Here is a 25,408-nt window from a genome sequence, read left to right as displayed (position 1 = left end):
TGTGCTCGGAAATGACCTTATAGTGTAGTTATTTATGTGGGCCCAGACACGTGACCACACTTGTGCTTGTTGTTTGAGGAGGCGTGTGTGTGTGTGTGTGCGTGTGTGTGAATGTGAACAGCAGTCCAGTGAGCTTTTGTCGCTGCAGTGATGAAGAGAAGGTTCTTCCAGGTAAGACAACTTAAGACCCATGTTGACATTTCTAACTACTTTGTTTGTTGGTTTTGTTTTGGTCTTCTTGTCGTCTTTCATGTCCTTGCCGTTTCACGCGTGCGCGGTGTGAGGCGCGTATGTTCGTTCATTGATTGCTGTCGAGCTTGCCAAACGTGAGACAGACAAGGCAGGCGGGCGGCGACACTTTTTGGAAAAGCTGCTGCCACAGCGTGAGACTTTCGTGCAACCGTGTCGCGTGTGCCAAATTGGGAGACTGACGCTGGCACATTGTGAGAGTGCTGCTGCCAGATAGTGAGACAGACAACAATGCTCTAACTCACCAAATTAAACACAATCTTTGTCAAATCAAAATATATTTTTGTATAGCCCTCACAGTCTAACATGATACATACAGTATGAATCATACGATATGATGTCATCTCCCAATTAAATCCGTCTAAAAATGTTTTACTGCATAAATTACACCCACAGTGTAACCATAACAACAGACTTACATTGTTGTTGAAAACTTTATCAGTGCCAAATAGTGAGACGTGTGTCCAGCAGTGTGACAGGCAGTGCCAAATAGTGAGACATGCAATGTTAAATCAATGGTGCCGAATAAGTGAGACAGGTGTGTCCAGTAGTCTGCTCGGTGATGTTAGACAGTGATAGTTGTGCCAAATAGTGAGACAAGTGTGTCCAATAGTGAACTCGGCAGTGCCAAATGGTGAGACAGTCAACGTCAACTGTAGCACCCTAAAGTGAGATAAGGCAATGTCGAATAGATAGTGGCAAATAGTGAGCTATATTGTCTTTAATGTTTTGCTGGCATTGCACACGATCCAACAGGAAGTGGCGAATGTCTTTGAGTCGTCGCCAACATGAGAAATTACAAGAATGTCAACAAGTCTGTCGTGTGTTTGTCTTCATTAGAATGCTAGCATGCTAGTGGCCGAGCCATCTGACCTTCCGTGAGGAGGTGCCACATCTCCGCTGTGCCACTGACCCCGCGGCATCATGGGACGGACGCACACCTGAATGACTCAGGAGACGTCACGTGACGCTTGTAACCAATCGGTTTCCATGTTACTCAATCATACATAAGATGCAAACGTTAGGATGCCAACCCTGTGTTTTGGGTACACCACTTAAACTTTAGCCAATAAATAATATAACACTATTTGGACTGTTTCATTATTTGGCACCAGCCTTCTCACTATTGGACACACCTGTCTCACAATTTGGCAGCACCTGTCATTATTTAACACATAACCTTCAAGAGTTAACACAGACCGCTTCAGTATTGGACAAGCCTGTCTCACTGTTTGGCGCCGCCTTTCACACTATTTGGAACGAGCCGTTTCCTTGTTGGACTCATCATATTTGGACACACCTGATTCACGACATGGCACCAGCTATCTCACCGTTTGGCACACCTGTCTCAGTATTTGGCATGTGTGTCTCTGCTTTGTTCAGCACTCAAACATGCGGCGACACGTGTTGAAGGCGGAACCGGCGGCCGAGAGGAAACTTGAAAAACCAGAGTGTGGGGAGGTGTGTGTTTGTTTTTGTGTATGTGTCATTTAAAGGTGCAGCTCGACGCTGACAGTCACACAGCTGTCACCACTTCCTGTCGTGATTTTACTCCCTCTCTCTCTCTCTCTCTCTCTCAGGTGGTGGATCAGCTGACAGGAAGAGAGCAGGAAGCCAACAGGAAGTGTTCAGAGGTGTGATGGCGTTATGAGCAGCCCCAGTCTTCTGCGCGGTCGCCGCTTCTTCTGCCGGGAATGGGCGCTGGACAAACTCCGGCGCTGCCTGGATGCCCGCCACACGGCGGGGCATCCGGCAGGGGTCCTGGTGACGGGTGGCGCGGGCGCCGGTAAGACGGCCCTGTGCACCGAGGTAGTGTGGCCCGACTCCGAGGCCGGGCAGGCGTGCGGGTTGGCGTTACGGTGCCTGGCCTGGCACTTCTGCCGGCGGGAGGAGCCTGCTAGCGGCCTGGCATGGCGCTTCGTCCTGGCCCTGGCAGAGCAGCTGAGGGCGTCGTCGCTGCTGCCTCCCGAGTACGCCACCAACCTATGCCGCCGCCCGCCCCCAGATCTGCTCTGCTGCCAGACAGACCCGCACCTCGCCTTTCAGAGGTTTGTATGCATTCTCATGTTATAACTGTGGTCAATAGCCTTTAGGTTCTGGAGGTCTTGGTACTTGGGTTAGGGTCAGGGGTTAGGGTTAGTTTGTGCGAAAGTTCCTAGTGAACCCACACACACACAGGCTGCAGCTCAATTATGTTCTCAACTTTTGGAACTGGGGCTACTAGAAACTTTTGGAGGAACTATTGTCTAATTTTAGGTCTGGGGTGAACTGAAGACCCTTCTGTGGGGGTTTTACTTTTGGAAGGTCGCAGAACCTTCAACTCATCACTTTGATATGTGGACAAACAAATTAGGATAAATTCTTCACCATATCAAGAAGACATGTCCCCTTTGTCCATAATCACTTTTAATATGAACAATAAAAATAAATAAAAAAGGACACCTTAAAGACACGCGTAAGGTGTGTGCGTGTGTGGGCGAAGCAAGATATTTCAGAAGTTCCAACAGGTTGAGTCACCACCAGAAACGATATGTGTGTGTGGTGATTGTGCACTTTCAAAGGAACTTTAGCCTAGCGTACTTGGCATGCTTTGTGCAGCCACACTTTGAAATAAATAAATATGGACAAAAGTATTGGGACAATTGAATAAAAGTATCAAGAAGACCTGTCCCACTACTTGATGCGAAATCATGAATAAGGGCAAAAGTATTGTCATGTTATCTGAATAAGATGAATAATTTATCCCAATACTTTTCTCCACTAAGTGAAGCATCTGTGGTGTGCTTTTCACCGACCCCCAAAAATTTCTTGTGTACTTTTTTGCTTACCTACTTGGCGTGGTGTTGTGCTGACAGATATGTCCTGGAGCCCCTGCTGGACCTGCCCGCACCCCCTCAGACCATGATATTGCTGGTGGACTCTCTAGATGTGGGCTACCAGGGGACCCCAGGGGGTACCAGAAAGAGCCAGTCCATCGCAGAGCTACTGGCGGCCCACCAGAATCTGCTGCCCACCTGGATCCTCCTAGTCTGCTCGGTCCGGCGCCACAACAAGAGCGTGACCAAGATGTTCTCAGGTAGTTTTGCTGCTGTTCTCAAGAGCACGTCCCCGTATGTAGCCCCCAGGGCATACTTTGTTCACCGCCTGCTCTCGACAGTGAAAAGGATGTTCCCTTACACTTTATTTTTCGTGTGTCAGGTTTTCGTAAACTCTGCCTGGACGACCTGCGTCGGCCGGACCCGGTCCACGATGTGCAGCGGTACATCCTGAAGCGTTTGGACCGGGATGTGGCGCTTCGGCGTCAGATCACCCCGGACACGGCAGACATGTTGAATCTGCTCCACATCAAGAGCGGTGGCTGCTTCCTGTTCTTGGAGCGAGTCCTGGACGGCGTGGCCACCTCCCTCGTGGGTCTCCGCGAGATCCGGGACATTCCGGGGACCCTGAACGGTCTCTACCTATGGTTGTGCCAAAGACTCTTCCCTCGGAGACTCTTCAGCTACGTCAAGCCTCTCCTTAACGTCATCTTGGTGGCCCCGGCCCCCCTCACGCCTAAGGATCTGTTCACGGCACTCTGGACCCACGACAAACTACTCAGCATCCAGGAGTTCCAGAACAAGCTGCGGACACTGGCGCCTCTCCTGGTGGACGGTCCCGGGGGTAGCAAACAGCTTTTCCACGGCAGCTTTGCCGAGTGGCTAACGGACGTGAAGTACTGTACTCAGAAGTACTTGTGCAGCCAGGCAGAGGGGCACAGCATGCTGGCCATGGCTCTGACATTAAGGGGGCCCTTGCTGAACTCTGAGGAGGTCGTCCAGCTGGGGACGCATTTAGTCTGCTCCGATCACCATCAGGACCAGCCTTGGATTCTGGCCCTGTGGATAATCTGGGCTGACGTACCCGCCCGGACATGGACCGGCAGCAGCTCCCTGGCCACGATGGTAACCCACGCGCCTGTCTCGACCCACCAGAAAGTATTTGAGCTCTTCAAGATGAGCGGACTTGTTTCTGTTGACCCAAGTCTCGGAGTGCAGTGTACAGGTGGAGTGGCGAACAATGAACTCTTTAAAGTCTGTGCATCTGTGAACCGGTTGAGTTCCACAGACGCGCCGACCTTGCTTGTCAGCGCAGCCCTTGAGGGGTCCGTAAACCTGGTCCGTCTGCTCCTGACTCGTGGATCTGAGCCACTCCTCAGTGACCACCAGGGTCAAACCCCGCTCACTTTAGCCTGCAGACAGGGTCACTTAGACGTGCTGAAGGTTCTGCTGGACTGGGTACGGACCCAGGACATGCGGACTGCCGCCAGGATGCTGGAGCATGCCGACAACGATGGATGGACTGCGCTACGGTCTGCGGCCTGGGGGGGGCACAGCGAGGCAGTCAGGCTCCTGCTGGACGCGGGGGCAAACGTGGACGGGTGTGATGCGGAGGGCCGCACTGCCCTCAGGGCCGCGGCCTGGGGGGGTCACGAGGAGACGGTCCTCATCCTGCTGGACTACAGGGCTCAAGTGGACAAGGCTGACTGCAAAGGCCGCACCCCCCTGATTGCTTCCGCCTACATGGGACACCACGAGGTGGTAGAGGTGCTGCTGGACCACAGGGCCCAAGTGGACTTGGCTGATGGGGATGGGCGCACGGCTCTGTCGGTCGCGGCCCTCTGTGTCCCCACAGCAGCTGGACAGCAAGGTTATGGCGAGGTCGTATGTCTTTTACTAGACCGAGGTGCTGATCCAAGACATAGAGACCATGACGGAATGACCCCGCTGCTCCTTGCGGCCTATGAGGGCCATGACGACATGGTTGAGCTTCTGCTGGATGCTGGCGCCGATGTAGACGAGACTGCAGGCCCTGTATGGGACGAGCCCGCTGCGGCAGCGGTGACCCCCCTTCTGGCCGCCGCCGCCATGGGCCATATGAAGGCCGTGTCGCGGCTTCTCTTCTGGGGGGCTGCCGTGGACGCCATCGACGATGAAGGCAGGACGGCGCTCAGCCTGGCAGCTGCCCGGGGGAGCGCCGAGGTGGTACGCGCACTCCTAGAACGGGGTCTGGATGAGAACCACAAGGATGACCTGGGCTGGACCCCTTTGCATGCCGCGGCCTGCGAAGGCCACCGGGCGGTCTGCGCTGCGTTAACAGAGAGAGGTAGTACAGCACGGGTCGGCGAGATGGATGTTGAAGGTCGTACGGCACTGATTCTGGCAGCCCAGGAAGGACACGTTGGCGCCGCCCGATTATTGCTGGACCGCCGCTCACCCATTGACCACAGGGCCTATGACGGACACTCGGCCTTGAGCGCTGCCCTTCTGGAGGGGCACGGCGAGGTGGCTGAGCTCCTGATGCGACGAGGGGCCGACACAGACGTCCGTGATGCGGAGGGGCGACCGTTACTCTATCTCCTGGTGTTGGAGGGGCGGATCCACATGGCGAAGCTCCTCATAGAGAAAGGGGGGGCGCCTCTAGAATCGCGAGATTCCGAGGGCCGGACTGCCTTGCATGTGGCCTCCTGGCAGGGAGATGTGGACGTGGTGGACTTGCTCTTGAAGCACGGGGCCAACCCCAATGCTAAGGACACAGAAGGAAGACCGCCCTTGCATTCTGTGGCCTGGACGGGGAACGGCAATGTGGGGCGCCGTCTCCTGTCAGTGAGTGCCGTCAATATAGACCTCAGTTGCCACCAGGGGGCGACGGCTCTGAGCATTGCCTCCCAGCAGGGACATGCTGACGTGGTCTCCATGCTCCTGGAGTCTGGCGCCAACCCTGACCATGTGGACAAATATGGCCGGAATCCCATGAAAGTGGCGGGGAGGCACGGGCATGCCAGGGTGGTCCAGCTCCTGGAGAGCTATGGGGCCAAGTCGTACCAGGGTCTGGTGCCCAGAGGCAGCACGGTTTCTCCCACCAACAAGATGTCCTTGAATATTTACAGAGCTGAAACTGTGACCTCCTCATCCTCACCGTCTTCTGGAGGATCCACCACGGAGCCTTTTCACTCCACCAACAGCTCCCAGACGTCATCCACCGGGCGCTCCTTGGCCACCCTGCAGACTGTCCCGGCCGACAACCTCAGCTTCATCCAGCAGATCCAGCAGCACTCGTTACCCCGAAGCCGGAGCCGCCCTTCAACCTTGCCCCCACCACCCGGGGGATTGGGAAGCAACCGTCACCATCCCCCGAAAGGCAGCCCCTCACCGACCCTTTGCACTGTCACCGCTGTTGTCCACAACTGTGAGTTGCCTCCAAAAACATTGTCTCGTGGAATGGACTATCAGGACAAAATGAACCTAAAGAACTTGGAGAGAGTAGACGTGGAACTCAGGACTACTAAAACTGCCCAAGGCCCCACGTCTAGTATACAGGGCCCCCACTACAGAGAAGCTTGGGACCCTCCACCCAAGCACAATGCTGGACCGCCCTCGGGTGCCTTGGAAGTCTTCATGCAAACCTCAGACCCCCAGCTCAACCTGAAACAGGCCATCAAGCTGCAGTTTGAGGGTCCCACCAGAACTTTTTTTTACAAGAGAGAGACCCCCCTGTGACCGCCTCCCCCAATGCCTCTTCACATGGACTGGACTATCGGGACAAAATGAATAGACAACTTCGAGAGAGGACTCTGGACTACGCCATGGTGGGATGGTCCGACGACAGGTCCCAAGACTCCCCAAAGCTCACCGCCAAGGATACAGCCCCCCCAAAACACAGGGAAACTTGGGACCCTGCGTTCAAGCATGACACTGCTGCTCACTTTAGCCCTGTGGCGCCTTCTCATGCCTTGCAGGCCATCTCCATGCAAATCTTGGACCCACAGCTCAACTTGAAGCCTTTCAAGCTGCAGTTTGAGGGTCCCATGCTCATGCTAACAGTAACACTTTTGGTCTGCAAATGAACACTGGTGTCAGAAAAGTTAATCTACCTTAAGAAAACAACAATTACTTGAACACTTAGATTCTTTTGTGATACTTGTAGTAGCTTGTGAGCAGGGCTCACACACATGCACACATACACACAAATAGGGCCTTATTTATGAATATAATAATGACATTTGGGTCCAAGGACGTGTTCATTAAAAAAAAAAATTCATAAGACTTGATGTCTTTTTTTTTTTACATTTCATTTCAACGTTTGTTGTTTCTTCTCACAACTTTGAAGGACCAATAAAAGACAAAACGTGTTTCAATTTTAAGATTTATTTGTAGTGAAGCTTGTAGGTTGAGTCTAAAATAATATTCTAGAACAGGGGCATAGTCCTGTCATGTTTGTTGCATTTATTTAGCCATTTATTTTTTTACTAAAATGTTTGGAACCGAATGTAGTTTGTAGGAGGATGCTGGAGTACCTGAGGAAAGTACACGGAAGCACGGGGGCCCGTGCTTCCATGGGTTTTGTCCGGGTACTCCGGCAAGCATGCAAACATGGGAGCTGGGAGGCAGATGTGCTAACCGTGCTCCCCTTTTTTATTAATGTATTATTGTTTTTAAACTAATTTATCTCAAATAATTGAACTGATTATTTCATCAGTAACTATTTTATATTTTAACATTTATTTTATTAAATGTTTCATTATTATGTATAATGAATTATGTTATCAAAATAAACTAAGAAACAAATACAAAAGTGATTGACAACAATAATAGATGCATATAAATTGTGGTAATTTATGTAAAATTATTTGTAAAATGGACAATGGATCTATCTTAATGCTAAAAAATTTTATATATATATATATATATATATATATACAATTTTTTATGTGTAGTTGGTTCATTGAGTTATTGTAAATACTACACTGAAAACACTACATATAAACGCTCTATTTATTTTATTAAATTATTTAAATAATGATAACATGAACAATACTATTACAAATGAGAATGAAATATTTAAATATGGTAAATACAATTTCTTTACTGCAAATAAAAAATATTAGGAAAATAAACTATTTTACATATGCAGTAAGTGAAAAGAGAGCTGAAAGTCAGACGAGTACAAAAAAAAAAGAAGAGGATGATGAATAGTATATTGTACAAACTAAAGATGGACATAAGATGGTGAAGGCTATTGAATGTAAAAAGGGGGAAAAAAATCTCTAACCACAGTGAGCTGGTGAATGAAAAGAAGAAAGGAAACATCTGCAGAGGAAACTTGTGATGAAGATGAATCCTGAACAGTGCCGGACAACAAGCAAGAAGAAATGTTGACGCTTGCACGCCATACACAGGAAACAGGAAACAGGAAGTAGGATTCAACCCATGGTCTGCTCACATAGAAACCAAACACGACGATGGGGAACGCTCATGAAGTTCAACTAGTTTGTGAAAGAAAATCAATCAGTTGCAGCTCCCAAACAAAAAATCGAAACCACATCTAAACTACAGCTATGAATGAATTGAAACTGCATGTGAATATCAACTGCGTGGACAAAATCTGAACTTGAACCTATTCTGAAACCAAAGTACATCTGAACTAGGACAATACGAGAACGTGGACCACACTTGAACCTTTTGTGAAAATGAACCAAATTCAAAAGTAAACCACGCGAACTTGAAGAAAACATGACAAACATGTTTGGTTTTTATTCCGTTTAAATGCAAATCACTCAAATTTCATGTAATCATTTAAATTCTAATTGATATTAATAATTCAATTAAACATACAGTAAATGGTCCCACGAGGCAAATTCAGTTGACACTATTCTTGATAGCGCACAAACACACAAGTAGCAGAATACCAGACTTTGGCTTCAAGATGGTCTTTGGTGGTCTGATTTAGGCTGCAAACGGGTGGGAGATTTTTCAGAAAGTTCCTGGGGAAATTTCCATGTGAAAGTCCATCCATCCACTTTCTATCCCGCTTCTCCTCACTAGAGTCGCGGGCGCGCTGGAGGCTATCCCAGCAATCTTCGGGCGAGAGGCGGTGCACACCCTGAACTGGACGCCAGCCAATCGCAGGGCACATAGAAACAAACACCCATTCACACCTACGGGCAATTTAGAATCTTCAATAAACCTACCATGCATGTTTTTGGGATGAGGGTGGAAACCGGAATGCCCGGAGAAAACCCACGCAGGCACGGGGAGAACATGCAAACGCCACACAGGCGGGACCGGGATTTGAACCCCGATCCTCAGAACTTTGAGGCAGATGTGCTAACCAGTCGCGCACCGTGCCGCCCCATGTGAAAGTAAATTTGAGAGCTGTTCCAAATTGGAAACTTCCCAGGGGAAAAAACTGGGAATTGAGGGGGAGTTCATGGAAAGCAATCATATTCAAGCACAAGTGTAACAAGTATTTCGTCAAGACTGGGATTGAACAGGGGTGGAAAATTTCCAGTCAATTTCTGGAATGCTTCCAGTAAATGTCCATGCATGGGGTATTTTTGATATACTGTATTCCAAATTGCTAACTTTCAATTGGAATTATGAAATGTTTATAAATATAAATAAAATATCTATATTTATTTCCCCAAAATCCCCATCTTAGGTTTGCAGGGAAATTTACTGTAAATTCTCCACCCCTGTTGAATCATAGTCTTGAGTAAACGGCTGCACAGTTAAACGTGTTCTGACTTGTACTGGTAGATCTTAACGCAGTGGTTCATACTATCAGACACCACCAGGTGGCCCCTTGGCAATAGGCCGATCCCACGCGGACTCCTTAAACCTCGACTCACCAAGGACCGGCCAGCTCCTTGCGATGGGAACATCAGGATCCTGTGGGCGTCCCCCCAGTCGGCCACCAGCACGTCGCCCTCGGCATCGATACAGAGGCCCCACGGGCAGACCAGGATGGGTCCCATGGCTGAGCACACCCCCAGAACCCGTACTGTGTTCCAGCCGGGCTCCAAGACTTTGATGCAGGGCACCCGACCGGTTTCTGTCCCTCGCTCTGATACGGCGACCATTCCCGAGCTCACGCAAGCCGCCACCAAGTAAGGGCGGTGGAATCCGGTCACCACAGTACGCTCCAAGCGGGACCCGGTCTTATGATCCAGTTTCAGGGCAACGAGGGTACCCATGCGGATATCTGCCACCAAGAACTCGTCCAGTCGTGTCACTGTCACGCCCCTGGGAGCCTCCAGTTCGTCTTTCGTCGGCCCTGAAGTGGACCCTCCGAAGGTCTGGAGGAGTCGTCCGTGTCGGTTGAAGACCAGTAGGGTGCGCTCTGCCGCGCAACTAAGTGCCACCAGGCCTTTGGTATTGACCGCGATGTCGAAGAAATTCCTACATCGCCTGGCAAAACCGTCTGAATTTGGTGAGGTGACCTGCTGGAGAACGTTGCCCTGAGGGTCTGTGACCTGGGCCGAGAGTTTACCATTAGTTTGGATTAAAACGATATCACAAAAAAATCTCAAAAGTCAAACAGCCTTGAATGGTACAAGTCAAGGTTATTATAGTTAACAAACAACAACAACAACAAAATAATGCAAACTAAAATTTATAAAAGATTTTCGTGAACAACATAAAAATAAAAAATAGAGTTTAAATAACGATAACCAACTCAAACAGCATTGTCTTTTTACATAACTAAAACTACGGTAAAACCCCCACATACAGTATTTACGCTTTGGCTTTCGCAAATTACCCCAAGTGTGTTTTTTTTTTTTTTTTTTTTAGGAACTTATCCTCCGTTATTTACTGATAACATACAGTGGTCCCTTGAGATACAAGTTTAATTATTTCTGTGTCCATATATGTACGGAAACACACACACACAAACAAACACACACACACACACACACACACAGTACAAAGAAAGTAGAACAAAGTACTTGGGAACAACCCAAGTAATCCATCCATACCAAAAAAGTAGAACAAATTAGCTTAGGAATGAACTTCCGTGTAAGAATGTGAAATGGCACAGGGAAAAAGTATTGAACACGCCAACTGGTATTTATTTCATACTTTGTAAACTTTGCCTTTTTTTGCAATGACAGCTTCAATACACCTCTGGTATGGAGAAACTAGTCGCATGCATTGCTCTGGTGTGATTTAGGCCCATTCCTCCACAAAAACAGTCTTCAAATCTTGAAGGTTCCATGGGCTTCTTTTATGGACCTTAGGTTTCAGTTCTTTCCATAGATTTTCTATTGAATTCAAGTCAGGTGATTGGCTAGGCCATTCAAGCAGCTATATTTTTTTTCTTTGAAACCAATTGAGAGTTTCCTTGGCAGTATGTTTGGGATTATTAGCCTGCTGAAATGTCCACCCTTGTTTAATTTTCATCATCCTCGTAGATGGCAGCAGATATTTGTCAAGAATGTCTCGGTACATTTGCCCATTCATCCTTCCTTCAATAATGTGATGTTTACCAGTACCATTTGCTGATAAACAGCCACACACCATCTTGTTCCCACCTTCGAACTTCACTGTTGGTATGGTGTTTTTGGGGTGATGTGCACTGCCATTTCTCCTCTCTGGATGGATAGTTTGCAATGTTCTTGCGACTCCTCACTGCTCCTATCCATCATTTAGGTGTTGTCTTGGCTTTCCATGCCTTTTTGCATCTCCCTTTCTTCATGTGTGCAATACTTTTCCCTGTGTCATTTTACATTATTACACACAATTTCTGATCTTATTTGTTCGACTTTCTTTGTATGTCTGGATTACTTGGGTTGTTCCCAACATCTGTTGAAATGTTCATGTCAATAGCACCTTTGGAAATATATTTAGTGAGGTGAAAATGGTGACGTGTTAAATACTTATTTCAGCCGCTGTGTGTGCGTGTATATATAAATATATATATTTATATATATATATATATATATATATATACACACACACACACACACACAGCGGCTGAAATAAGTATTTGTCTGTCTCGGCCACAGTAGTTCTAAAAACTGCGACTGTCAACGTTAAATGTTAGCATGTCAATGGCAGTTTTTCATTCATTGTTTGTTAGCCTTAAGTTCGCAGACCTTCAAGCAAAGTTATGCGGTTGTTTTACATACACGACGTGTAATTCTCTTTGTTTTATGCTTCATTTGACCGTGAACTTCAACTGGGAGTGGCATTAAACAGCTTGAAACTGATCTTTATTCTTATGCCATGTTCACGAGTTGTTAAAGTGCTGCGAAATGAGTTCATTTGAGTTGACAGCCATCATAAAGTGCTCGTACTTGTGCTTGCAAGTCAAAGCAAATATACAGCCAAATGACGGCTCGTTTCTCAGGTCACTCGTATCTCAAGGTACCACTGTACTGGTGACATCTTGGTGCCAAGGAACCCTTGAAGCAAGTTAAGGAACTTCGAGTAGATAAAATTCTTTTTTTGGCCATCCTGTGGCATCTATAGACAATTACAGAACAGAAAAGCTTTTTAAGGGGCCATCAATTACTTGCTACTCATAGCCGGGCTCAGTCCTTATCCCCCGCCAACAATGTATAACCTTGGTACAAGCCCACATACCTGAACACGAGCGTTCCCACAGTCTACGATGAAGACTTGACCCTGTGGCGTACAGTGTAGACCACTTGGCAAGGTGAAGTCCGTCCGACCCGAGCCCTGCTTCCCGAACTGCCGGATCAGACGACTCTCTCTTGGCTCTCCTTCCTCTTGAACCTCCACCAGGGCCAGTGGACCTCCTCGCCCTCCTCGGCCTCTCTTGGGCTCGTGCGAGGAGACATCCAAGATGGACATGGACACAGATCTGGCCATGAGAGGCTGAGCCGGCTGATTTGGATCTTGATATGACACCAGCTGCCTCCTGACAGAAACCCCAAGACCCCTGCTGGGCGGGGGCGAAGCTGGTCTCACAAAGTTTTCGCAATTCTGTGACCATGCTCCTATGTATTCTTTGGTCCCAGGTCCGATCAGCGGGCGTGTCATGTAAGGCAAGTCCACCGCAGATTTGGACAGGCGGCAGTCGTTGCTCAAAGAGTTTCGGTTGATGCTGTAATCCTGAGAACGACTCAAGACGAATGTGTAGCTAGAGTCCAGGCTGTCCGCTGGTGACGTGGCTCGGCCTGAATCGCAGACCGTCCCGAGAGAGTGTTCATCGGAGGACTGGCTGAGCCTCGAGTGAGGATGTCCTCGGGAAGAGGACAGGGAGGTGAGGTCCAGGCAGCTGTGGCTGGCCGAGAGCTCGTTCCGGCTCCTTCCAGGAGACGACAGTGATCCTTTTCCAGGCCTCAGAAGACTACAACCTTGAGTTCCTTTTCTTGCAGCTCCTCTCTGGATTTCTCGACTACAGTCAAATGAGGAAGACGAGGATACCGTGGGTGGTTTCCTCTGGTTCCTGCTGCCCATTGACCATTCATCTTCTCTGCAATCAGGGCTGAGGATCGTTGGAACCTTCTTCAGACACGATACAGATTCCATCTTCTGGTCCTGGTGAGACTTCAGTCTGGATTTTTTGGACTTTGATAGGGAAGTCATTGATTCCTCTTTTGATTCGGGATCATGCAAAGAAGAGAGGCTCATTTTTTCAACAACCGTGCCTGGTGTGGTGGTCCAGCCTTGTTCCAGTGGGCTTCTGTCTTCTTCAGCAACTTGGTGACTGGTTTCTCTACATGGAATTTCCTGAGAATGGAGAGCACACACCTGCCCGCGTGGGCCGCAACCGCCAGTATGCAGAGAAAAACTCTGACCCTGTGCTCGGATGTCTCCGAAGGTGACAGCGTTGGGTTGGGAGCTAGGCTTGAACGTGACTTTCTTCAGGGAAACTGAGACTTCCCAGGGTTGGAGGAACTCTGCAACCTCCTTGAGCAACAGAGTCTGGTTCGAGAAACTTTGGTCCACCAGTGTCTGCTTAGCCGCTTCCTGGATTCTATGCTGAAGTAGGACCAGATTCCCAAGCCTTTGGTCCAGCAGGGCCTGGCTGACTCGGGCCGCCGCCACATTTTCCTTGTGGACCTGCTCCAGGTGCTGTTGTGTGTCTCGATGGTCCTGCTCCACTCGCTCTAGCAAGCGGCGCTCTTCCCGGCGAACTCCTAGCATGGCGCGCTCCAGCCCCTGCCGCACCGAGTCCGCCTCGGTGGCTTGGCGTTCCTGCAGACGACGTAGCTCTGCCTCGGCCTGAACCAGGTCACGATGTGCCTGTGCCGCCCAGCCCGTCGGGGACAGGGGGCTGTGGGCGGATCTGTGGGCCGGGTCGTTCGGTGAGGGACTTGAACTCATGTTGAGAAACAGAAACTAGAAACGACAAAGATGACGGACAGAAAGTTGAACACACACAAATAGAATTTGGGTTGACTCGTTTGTCCGCCTGTATCTTAACACGCCACAGACGTAAGATACCAGGGCGTACCATTTTTCCACCTGTATCCACACCTTTAGAATACAGAAATGTCAAAAACAGCCCTCATCATACATATCGGAACCATGTGAATAATAATAATAATAATAATACTTATTATTATTCATTTTATTTTTTGGTACAAACATAGTTTAAAGAAATCAAGCAGTGCAATAAAAATAACAGAACATAAAACATCTATTCAGAATATAAAACATCTATTAAATGGCAAATTATATGGGAAATGTTAAAGTGACTTGCAGTCGAGAAAAGAACTGTATCTCACTGTGAACCACTTCTGAAACGGAACAATTCTCCATGTCTGCTCCTTATTTTCAGATGTCATCATGTGGAATATTTTCAATTATTCATTGATCAATGGACTTGTTGGTTAGGAGCGAGGTTGCTGAGCGACCAGGCTGCAAAGTGATACCAACATCGCGTATCCAGTTTACGTATCTGCATTTCAAAAAGCTGCAGGCAGAGTGTGGGCGGCTAAATCGACTTTGAACAGCCCATTCCTCCACTCTGAGCGCAACGTTATTGCAAAATAATAATAAAAAAATAATAATTTATTTGAAAAAAAAGAAACAGACTTTGAGCGATTCAAGCTCAGTAAATGTGTCCAATTCAAAGCCCCTCTCAATGGGCAGCAATCCAAGTGGACCTGGGGGCTTTACGCTGGAGCTTAGAAAATAATAATAATAATAATCAATAACCTTCTCAATTTGTCCATTCAACTTTTTCACAACCTCAGAGATGCCCACAAGTGAGGCTGCTTTTTATTTTGGGTTTTTTTCAAAAACTAATCAAGGACTGGGAAAACTATTGCACTCAAACTCAAGGGCCACATTTATTTTTTTCTTTTAAAAGAGACAGATGGGAAGTTTATAGAGGAAGTAAAAAAAACAAAACAAAAAAACACAAGTGTATGTAAAATATGTTATTTTAATAATAAAATAACACTTTTAATTTTAATTGTATTAATATAATGAATCAAGCACTTATTTAATATAATAGCATTTCATTGTTCAGCCTGTCACTATATGTCGCTTGTATTGATATATGTACAAAGATTATATAGTATTATTTTTCAATAAATAGTTTTGGATAATTTCACACTGGTTGGAATCACAGTCAATAAAATACATTTCAAAAAGCTAAATATTGATGTTAGATGTCTTTTTATTTTACACCTTTTCATTTTTTACAATAAATCAACCAATTTTGAAATACGTTAAATATACAGTACTGTATATGTAAAATTGTTAATCTATTTTAAAAAATAAAATAAAATGAAGTTACCTATATTGTGTACGTAAAAATGTATATTGAAGTAATGTCTTTTGTTTTAGTTACAATCAACTAACCATTTATTTAATAAAAAGTAAAATGTCAAATGTATAAATGTAAAATTATTGTATTTATTTCATTTACAACTCTGCAACGACAATAAAAAATTCTAATGAACCAATATTAAAAAAGGATGTGGGAGTAATGTATATGTAAAACTACACACTATTTGTATTATATTATTTATAATAAATCAATGAACCAAATATTTTATACAAAATAAATGGTTAAACATATACGTAAAATGATTTATTGTTGTAATGTATTTTTTATTTATGATAAAACAATTAAACAATAAATGAGATAAATGAATACATACATTTTAATTAACCAGTCTTAGGAGAAAAAAACATCTAAATGGATGCAACAAACGTGATCACTTTGAATCCAAGATGTTAAGTGTTGATGGCGCATTATTGAGACTGGTACATTATTGCTTCATTATGGATGAAGAGGCTCCAGTTGTCCATTTTAAGTGTGTTGCAACTACATAAAAAATAAATAAAATAAAATAAAATCGATAAAGGCGTGAAAAAAAAAAAAAGGGTTAAAACTCTTACCTGAAGTCAGCTGTCTGTACCTCCACGGCTGCCCTTCACTCCTCCTGGCTCCTCCTCCTCTGGTTGCTAGGAGCCGCTCAAGCGGCTGCTGCAATAACATATGGCACAGCACCTCCAAAACGCTTGCAAGAAAAAGTATGTGAACCCCTTGGAATGAGGAGGATTTCTGCATTAATTGCTCATAAAATGTCATCTGATCTTCATCCAACTCACATTTACGACAAACATTTTTGAAAATGAGCACTACTTCTTGGGTGCTAATTAATGTGAGGGCTACCATTTAGAGAAACACATTTGCATCCATTACCTTTAACCAATTGTATTTTCCCCACCCCCCACTACCAGTCAAAGGTTTGGCCACAGTTTCTCATTCTATATCACTTGAAAGTGTTTCCAAACCTTTGACTTTTGTGTATGTAAAGAAGACACTGATCATGTTAATTATTTCTCACAAAGAATTTCAACAATGTAGGAAAGCTAAATCTGCGATTAGCTGGCAACCAGTTCAGGGGGTACCCAGGCGCTTGCCCAAAGTCAGCTGAAATAGGCGCCAGATAAATATCAATATGCAAGTGTTTACATTTTAAAATGTTTACTTCTGTAACATTCCTAGGAAATCACAATGTCCCATCACTGATGAGCTACTCTTTAGAACAGGCGCGCGGGCTACTCATTTTGTCCTTGGGGGCTACCATGTAGGTGACCCCTGATTTAGACAAACACCGCCTGTCGAAAGTAAAAGCACACAAACCATGATTTGTGTCATGTTTTATTGACCACGACATCTAAACAAATTTGTTGAGTGAGATGTTTTATGTCCCAGAGATTTATGGAAGTCCTTTTTTCCCCACAAGGGCCAGCAACCTTTTTGATACCGAGAGCTTCCTCATACACACTTCTGAAATAACAAATAATTAATGATATTTATCTACAGTGGATATAAAGTTTACACACACCTGTCCAAATGCCAAAGAAATTTCAAAAATCATTTCAAAATGAAATCTTTTCAAGAGGGGAAGTAAAAAAAAAAAAAAAAAAAAAAAAAATGCGATAAAGTCGTTATGCAAGTGTGCACACCCTCTTGTAACTGGGACGTGGCTGTGTTCGGCATTAACCAATCACATTCAACCTCATGTTAAATGGCAGTCAGCACTCACCCGCCACCATTTAAAATGCCTCTGATGAACCCCGAATAAATTTCAGCTGTTCTGGTATGCATTCCCTGACTTTTTCTTTTTTTCCTTTCTTGCATAAGCTTGAATGGTTTTTCTGTTCACACTGACTGCGATTTGGAAATGCTCATAATTCCCTCCATGTTGTCTAAGGCCCGAGTTCCAGCAGCTGTTCACAATGCTGCCACCACCATGCTTCACCGTAGGATTGGTGTTTGTTCTTTTGGTGATGAGCAGTGTTGTGTTTGGGCCAAACATATCTTTTGGAATGATTAAAGTTCAACCTTGGTTTCAAAATTGTGCAATAACATAATTAAAATCTCTAGAACGCGGCATCGTAGCACCCTCTATTAACCAGCCACCACTGGTTCCATGTACTTGATGGATGGGACCAGTAGGACTACCTTGGTCTTGCACGTATCTGATGTTGCCGACACCGTGCACGGTCCGGCCTCGCCGGCCTGGATGCGCTCCGACCTCTAGAGCATCCTCCAGAGGGCCGGAACGTGAGCTGCTCCTGGGGAAGCGTATCCATGGCAACCTGGCCCGGACAGGGAGGATCAGGAATAATACTCCACAGACGACGTTCTTCGTGAGAACTTGACTCGGCTGCTTGTGGGGGCACATGATTTAAGTGGCGCCACCTCCTGGTGCCATTGAGAGGATAGTGAGGGAGGGGGGCGGCTCCAAACCTTTTGGTTTGTTTTCTTGTTATCAATTCATTGAGAGCTCCAGTCAAGTTGTTGTTACTTCGGTACGGAAAATGGATGGATGGATAATTCATTTAATTTGAAAATAATTTAGGAAAATAAGTGAACAAAATGTGTATAATTCATTCTTACTCATTACGCACACACAGGTCAATTGATGAATCACACCTGTCAAGTAATTGAGAATTTTATTAATAATAATATGACTGTTAATCAAATAGGATTTTTTTTTTAACATTTACAATATACACATGCCTGTGTGTTTGCTGGAGGACAAACAATTAGCATAAGCACATCAACTCAATGTACTGTCCTCATCTTACGGCCTGCTGAGGACCGCGAGGCAACACGCGCACACACGCGCGCGTGCACGCCCACACACACACACACAATAGTTCAGGCCACTTTACTCATTTGTATGTATGTGTACTGTATGCATGTTTGTACAATGTCTTTATTTCCTATGGAGTCATGTGATTGGCCTGTGGAGAGTTCATACCCTGAGGAGTCAGGGAGGCTCCAGGGAGTGTCGGGGGGTGGTCACGTGGCGTGGACCTCCATGATGTGGTCGTCGGCAGTGGGCAGGACCAGGACTTGCTGAGCGTGGCTGTGGTTGAAGACCTGGCCCAGACTGAAGGGGTCCAGGCGGGGGAGGGCGACACCCCTGTGCTGCTGCTCGCCCAGCGATTGGATGCTGCCTCGACTGCGCACGCTGACCGTGTCTGCCGCCGCGTCATCCAAAGTCTTGTCCAGGAGAGAAAGGCTGTCGTTCTCCACCAGGCTGTCTGAGGACGCCGGGACGCAAGGACAACACTCAACAACAAACTCTGTGTGTGTATCGACAGCGGCTGAAATTAGTATTTAACATGTCACCATTTTTCTCACTAAATATACTTCCAAAGGTGCTATTGACCTGAAAATTTCACCAGATGTTGGGAACAACCCAAGTAATCCATACATACAAAGAAAGTAGCACAAATAAGCGCAGAAATGAAGTTGTGTGTAAAAATTTGACAGTATAGTTTTACCATACAGGAGGCGTCTCGAAGTTGTCATTGCAAACAAAGGCTTTTGTACAAAGTATTAAATAAATACCAGTTGGCATGTTCAATACTTTTTTCCTGTGTCATTTCACATTATTACACACAACTTAATTTCGGATCTTATTTGTTTTACTTTCTTTTTATGTATGGATTACTTGGGTTGTTCCCAACATCTGGTGAAATTGTCAGGTCAATAGCACCTTTGGAAGTATATTGAGTGAGGAAAATGGGGACGTGTTAAATACTTATCTCAGCCGGTGTAAGTACAAAATTACCTCATTTTGTTTCGCTATATTTCAGCCGCTGTATGTGTGTGTGTAAGGGGGTTTAACTATTTAAGATTGTTTTTGTTATAGTTGACTATACACTGTGTATGATTATGCAAGTGATATTTTTCTCAGATTTTCCTCAACACTCAGCGTAAATGACAGTCAGCATAATTGTATTATTTTATTTTTATACCAGCCAAGAAAGCAGAATGATTCCTTGCACCATTCACGATCAGTTTTAAGTTGTTACACTGTTCACCACCAGATGGCAGACATCGCTTAGTAGCGCATCCACAGGTTGCTCCTCATTAGAGACGAAAAACGTAAAGACACTGTGAGCCATGGTTGCTTTTATGGTGCTGGTGAGTCGCTCAAAAAAAAAAAAAAAAAGTGGCGAGTCTCAGTACACAGAGAAGAAGGGGGAATAGTTGCATTATTACTAGAAAGAGCATGCAAGCATATCCTGGTGCGACGCCAAGTAATGCTATCCTATGCTTAACATTCGATGAAACTGACTTGGATGTGAATGACCTTCTAATGCTGCAAATTGAACATATGACTATATTCAGTTCTTTAAAACCTGTCAAATGTGTTGGAACTCTATAAATATTGAAACACAAAGGCTTTAGTAACATCCATCCATCCATTTTCCGAGCCGCCTACCCTCGCAAGGGTCGCGGACTGCTGGAGCCTATCCCAGCTATCATCGGGCAGGAGGCGGGGTACACCCTGAACTGGTTGCCAGCCAATCGCAGGGCACATACAGAACAGTACAGTAAATGAGTAGTTCCATGCGAGCATCGCACCACACTGCCCCTAAGAGGCCAAGGTGCGCACAGCAGGAAAAGCAGATACTGTCATTAACTACATAAAAAGACACACTTTCTTCCTGACTGTGACATGAAATCAGACTAAACCTTTCCTGTTTTAGGTCAATTAGGATTACCAAAATTATTTCTATTTGCTAAATGCCAGAATAATGAGAGGAGTTTTCTTTAGACAACTATAATAGACAATACAGTCATGGCTAAAAGCACTGGAACGTTTTTAGCCATGAATGTTTTTTTTTTTTTTTCAATTTCTATTATTTTAATATTATTATTCTACTTGTTACTAATTTATTTTCTGGTTGTTCTTTTAAGATGTATTTAAAGTTGAGTTTTGGTAGTTGAATAAACAAAAGTTTTCAAATAAATGAATAAACGTGTTTATTAATCAGGATTTCGCTATCAATCGAAATAATTGATTACTTTTTTCATAATCGCCCAGCCCTAGTGTAGCGTCCCCTCTCCCCTTCACACTGAGCAAGAGCTGTGAAGCAAACCCAAAGATCAGATCATATAGCCAATAGCGCTCACCATAAATCATCTTGTTTTGAATAAAGGGATGAAGATGATTCATCGAGAAAAAAAAAATAAAATAAGACAGTTGACAATATTTTTGTTCAGCCCAGTACAGCAGTCCTTAACGTTTTATGCACTACGGACCAATTTGATGTAAAGACACATTTCAATGGACTGGCAAAGAAACTAATAAAAAACAACATTAAAATTCTAACTCAGCATGATGCTAATTGTAAGGGATGTAACGATTCGTTTGGGTAGCGATTCGATTCATATCACGATTGGTGGTTGCCAAGTCGATTCAAGGATGATGCTGGTTCATCTAGAATGACACGATCCGAAATGATTGAGTGTTTGGAAATCGAGTCAGCAAAAGATTCAACCAGTGTGACTGTGAAATAAATAACTGGATACTGGACAGGGCAGGTGAAATTTCCTAAATTCTAAACAAGTCTAGCACGCTGCACACTGTAGTGGTATAAATGGGCCAAGTTATTATCAATAAGTGGCAATTGTGCTGAATAGTCACTGAATGTGATTGCTACTTATATAGTGGGGGAGGGCCGACTCATGCCAGAAGCCCAAGTACGTTTGTGGGCCCCCGTTTTAGTCTCACCCCAAAATCCGTACAACTGAGGTGGTGAAAAATAGTTTAACACTACCGCGACAATTTAGTACGAAATATGTCAGTCTTTACACATTTTTAGCACTGACTTATTTTTTTCAGCATTTATTTATTTAATGTATTTAGAAACAAAATACAAAATGACTTTACAGGGTCTTTAAACTTTTTTCTTTTTAACAAATATTGCATTTGTAAGTAAACACCAGCAGATAAGGAAGATAAGCACATTTAGAATATAACAAAGTTTTGAAATCTTTAGTTCCCCTTAAAATGTTTATGCGGCGTCGTAAAGTCGACCCATCGACTAATCGGATCAACCCTTAGTGTGCGTACTTGTGTTCTTGGTGTGTCTGAGGATGTGTGCATGTTGACGTGTGTCTGTGTGCGTGTTACTGACCGGCGTCCGGTTGTATGGTGTTGGCGTTGTGAGGAAGATACTTGAGGACTTTGATCTTGGGGAACGGAAGATGGCCGGCAAACAGCGGCATGACCTCGATATGGACTTTGTGTGCCGAACTGTTGGACAACGGCATCGACACCAGGCCCGAACTCTTACCGCACACTGCCCAGTTGCTGCTGCTGTCTGCCACTGCACACCAACACACAAGCCCACACGTATAAATGGGGACACAAAGACATAAATAGAAAGAAAAATACTTCTGCGCGAGTGTGAGCTTTTTCTTTGCATTCTTCCAAAAGAAAGATCAGTTGTGTGTTGTGCCTTCATATACAGTGAAGTGAAAAAGTAGTACTGGCCCCCTTCTCAAATTTAGATTTTTTTTTCCAGTTTTCCCACTTTAATGTTGAAGATCATCAAACAAATGTAAATATAAGTAATAATAAAACACGAAGTAAACACAGTCCCCTCTAAAAGTATTGGAACGGCAAGGTCAATTCCTTTGTTTTTGTTGTATACTGAAGACATTTGGGTTTCAGATCAAAAGATGAATATGAGACAAAGGTTCAGAATCCCACCTTTTATTTAATGGTATTTACCTCTAGATGTGTGAAACAACTCAGGACAGAGCACCTTTTGTTTGAACCCTCCCACTTTTCAAGTGAGCAAAAGCATTGGAACATGTAACTGATGGGTGTTTCTAGTTGCTCAGGTGTTGCCTTTTAGATTGCTAAAACATGAGCTAGTGCTTGTTTTTGGCTTCACCTGTGAAAACTGCATTTGCTGTTAAGCAAACATGAAGACCAGAGAGCTGTCTATGGGAGAAAAGCAAACCATTTTGAAGCCAAGAGAAGAGGGAAAAACGATCAGAGCTATTGCACAATCATTTGGCATAGCCAATAAAACAATCTGGAATGTCCTGAAGAAGAAACAAACTACTGGTGTACTGAGCAACAGACATCGAACAGGTCGGCCAACGGTATCAACAGCAGTTGATGACAGAAACAGGTATGGAGGTAATCAGGCTTTGGTGCGGTCAGTGAAAATTAACCCAAAAATATGATCAGCCACAGTGAATTCATGATTTAAAGGTCAGATGACAAAGATGTTATGGGGTCAGTTAAAATTAATATTTACAGTTTATATATTATGTAATACATGCATGTAACTTCCAGCAAGTTTTCAACCATAGTTTAGCTAAAAATTAGGGTTTTATGACGCATATTGCGTCCTCCCCGAACATACCTGAAGCTCAAGACACCGGGGTGTGGTTACTCTATTCGCCGCAAGGGGTACCAGAAATGATGTTGCAATTGCCAAACGTAGCGCGCCACACTCTCTCCGCAATGGCGAGCAACGTGTTGGAATATGTGGAGGAGGAGGATTTTGACGTACAGGAGCAACCAAATGAACTTGGCCTCGTCAAAGCGTACATGTTTGAGCCAATCAGGAGGTCGGAACCTGACAGTGACGACGATGAGCAGCCAAGTAGCAGCTGTACAACAGAAAAAGAGTGTGGCCACTGGCTCGATGTCACGGTATGTCAAAAGCATGTCTTTTTATACACTCATGGCTTGAAATAATCCCACCCCAGGGGTGCCAATATTTTTGAGCATGACTACAGGTATTATATATTCATATATGTTTCAGTGACACGGCACAAGCATTTGCATAGGATGCAGTATTCCTATATATTGTGTGCCCCTCGCTTGAGTTGGGTTATAACACGCCGCACACAAGTCTTTGCCGTGTGTCTGTTGGCTTGTCATATGGGCCAAAGTACAGACGACAGTACTGAAAAGTACTGTGTGGGTCTTTTTTTCCTCCTCCCCAGTGCATAGTAACCATAATAGAGTCGTAGGTATATACAAGGAAATGGTCACCTCTTGTCTGCGCCGCTTCACTGGTGCAACGTGGCGGCTGCAAGATTTAGTTCCCAATTGCCATAGGCAAAATAGTTGGGACCGCAGCTGGTTTCAGCCTCTGCCTAACTACACCTGTGTATCCAATGCTTTCTCAAAACACGATACACAATACTTTTTCACACTGGGTCAAGTAGCTTTGAATAGGTTTTTTTCCTTAATAAATAAAATCAACATTTATCTTTGTCTGATATTTACAATTGTTTGATGATCTTAAAGAAAGTGGGAAAAAATGTAGATTTTTGAGAAGGGGGCAAATACTTTTTCACTGCACTGTATTTGCCACCTTCAGTACCTGAGCATCTATGTCATACCTTCATACATGAGCTTGCTGATCCTGAGGCTGTCGGCGTCCATTTTGTTGTCTTCGGTCAGCTCACCGTCTACGAGCTCGGACAGTCGTGTAATGAGCACCTCCAGACCACAGAGAGCGCCAGAGCGACAGTGACGCTCGCCCGCCGGAGGAACGATGTCCGCTCGCACGCTGTACAAGGTCTGAAAAATCACTCACACACACACGTACGCATGCATCCACACACACACACATACAGACAGGGTATTCTTAGCAGAGGTAGCGCACTTCTTGGAGAGTGGCGTGTAGTACTTACGGGCACTCTGTCCAACAGGAAGTGGTATTGGAAGAGCTTGAAGGCGGTGGCATCGTGGCGGCGCCCGCGCGGAGAGAAGCTAGCGGAGAAGACGCACTGAAGACTGGACGGGAAATCCTCCTTGCACGTCACCTCCCACAAGCAGTACACACTCTGCTTGCTGCACAACAACTATACAAACACATGTAATAAATCAATCAATCAATCATTGATGTATTACAGTACCGTGAAAATTTATTGGCCCCCTTTGCAAATTCTTATATTTTTGCATAGTTTCCCCACTTTGTTTAATAACATCAAACAAAGGTAAATATAAGACAAATATAAGACAAGTGAACTTAAAATGCTGTTTTGAAATGGTGATTTAATTTATTACGGGAAAAAAACAATTCAAAGTTACCTGGCCCTATGTGAAAAAGTAATTACCCCCCTTGTTAAATCATGAATTAATCGTGGCTAATCACAGTATTTGGTAAAATTTCACTGATCACACCCAAGCCAAATTACCTCCAGACCTGTTCAAACAAGAAATCACTGAAACAGAACCTGTCTGAAAAAATCAAGTTGGACAAAAGCCCTAAAAGCTGCAAACAAAACATTCCAAAGAAATTCAAGAACTGATGAGAAAAAATAATTGATATCTATCAGTCTGGAAAGGTTTACAAAGCCATTTCTAAAGCTTTAGGATTCCAGTGAACCAAAGTGAGAGCCATTACCCATGAATGGACAAAACATGGAACAGTGGTAAACCTTCCGAGGAGTGGCCAGCCTACATTAGCCAAGAGCACAGTGATGACTCATTCAGTACGTGACAAAGGAACCAAGAAATTCAAGAACAGTCGAGAAATAAAGTAATTGACATCTGTCAGTCTGGAAAAAGGTTACAATGCCATTTCTAAAGCTTTAAGATTCAAGCGAACCATAT

At 44.9% G+C, this 25,408-nt stretch overlaps 3 protein-coding genes across 6 annotated transcripts in view; 1 reads left to right on the top strand and 2 right to left on the bottom strand.

The window, feature by feature from the left end:
• The first annotated feature begins 40 nt into the window (after positions 1-40).
• On the top strand, positions 41-7,331 carry ankrd50l (ankyrin repeat domain 50-like). 4 transcript variants are annotated; one of them, XM_061792552.1, is made up of 6 exons: positions 48-171; positions 1,090-1,222; positions 1,633-1,710; positions 1,830-2,297; positions 3,105-3,325; positions 3,448-7,331. In XM_061792552.1, exons 4-6 carry the CDS (start codon positions 1,897-1,899, stop codon positions 6,783-6,785), a joined length of 3,960 nt encoding a protein of 1,319 aa, XP_061648536.1. In that variant the 5' UTR covers positions 48-171; positions 1,090-1,222; positions 1,633-1,710; positions 1,830-1,896; the 3' UTR covers positions 6,786-7,331. The 4 variants fall into 4 exon arrangements, with proteins under 4 accessions (XP_061648537.1, XP_061648536.1, XP_061648535.1 ...); XM_061792553.1 differs by lacking the exon at positions 1,090-1,222 and having other exon boundaries at positions 41-171; XM_061792551.1 differs by having other exon boundaries at positions 1,090-1,710.
• Positions 7,332-8,106: 775 nt separating this feature from the next.
• Positions 8,107-15,647, bottom strand: LOC133486721 (uncharacterized). Its single transcript, XM_061792302.1, has 2 exons — positions 12,654-15,647; positions 8,107-10,540 (listed from the first exon to the last, which is right to left on the bottom strand). The coding sequence occupies exons 1-2, from the start codon at positions 14,361-14,363 to the stop codon at positions 9,797-9,799; spliced, it is 2,454 nt and encodes an 817-aa protein (XP_061648286.1). The 5' UTR covers positions 14,364-15,647; the 3' UTR covers positions 8,107-9,796.
• Positions 15,648-18,447: 2,800 nt separating this feature from the next.
• trappc10 (trafficking protein particle complex subunit 10) overlaps positions 18,448-25,408 on the bottom strand; it is a 56,491-nt gene continuing 49,530 nt past the window's right edge. Inside the window, exons 21-24 of the mRNA XM_061791838.1 lie at positions 24,484-24,654; positions 24,190-24,370; positions 21,954-22,145; positions 18,448-19,061 (exon numbers count right to left, since the gene is read on the bottom strand). Of these exons, the coding sequence (XP_061647822.1) occupies positions 18,817-19,061; positions 21,954-22,145; positions 24,190-24,370; positions 24,484-24,654 (789 nt within the window). The 3' untranslated portion in view covers positions 18,448-18,816. The remainder of the gene's footprint in view (positions 19,062-21,953; positions 22,146-24,189; positions 24,371-24,483; positions 24,655-25,408) is intronic.

The sequence above is a fragment of the Phyllopteryx taeniolatus genome, chromosome 12, assembly GCF_024500385.1.
Source record: "Phyllopteryx taeniolatus isolate TA_2022b chromosome 12, UOR_Ptae_1.2, whole genome shotgun sequence".
Classification (NCBI taxonomy): Eukaryota; Metazoa; Chordata; class Actinopteri; order Syngnathiformes; family Syngnathidae; genus Phyllopteryx; species Phyllopteryx taeniolatus.
The sequence above is the reverse complement of the archived record's forward strand: the minus strand, read 5'-3'. Positions and strand labels throughout refer to the sequence as shown.

Excerpts from the sequence above, each read along its gene's own strand:
- ankrd50l (XM_061792553.1), top strand. The coding sequence starts at position 1,897 with ATGAGCAGCCCCAGTCTTCTGCGCGGTCGCCGCTTCTTCTGCCGGGAA. Across the intron at positions 2,298-3,104 it reads CCGCACCTCGCCTTTCAGAG|ATATGTCCTGGAGCCCCTGC; the intron begins GTTTGTATGCAT and ends TTGTGCTGACAG. Across the intron at positions 3,326-3,447 it reads CGTGACCAAGATGTTCTCAG|GTTTTCGTAAACTCTGCCTG; the intron begins GTAGTTTTGCTG and ends TTCGTGTGTCAG.
- LOC133486721 (XM_061792302.1), bottom strand. The coding sequence starts at position 14,363 with ATGAGTTCAAGTCCCTCACCGAACGACCCGGCCCACAGATCCGCCCAC. Across the intron at positions 10,541-12,653 it reads GTGGGAACGCTCGTGTTCAG|GTCACAGACCCTCAGGGCAA; the intron begins GTATGTGGGCTT and ends CTCTCGGCCCAG.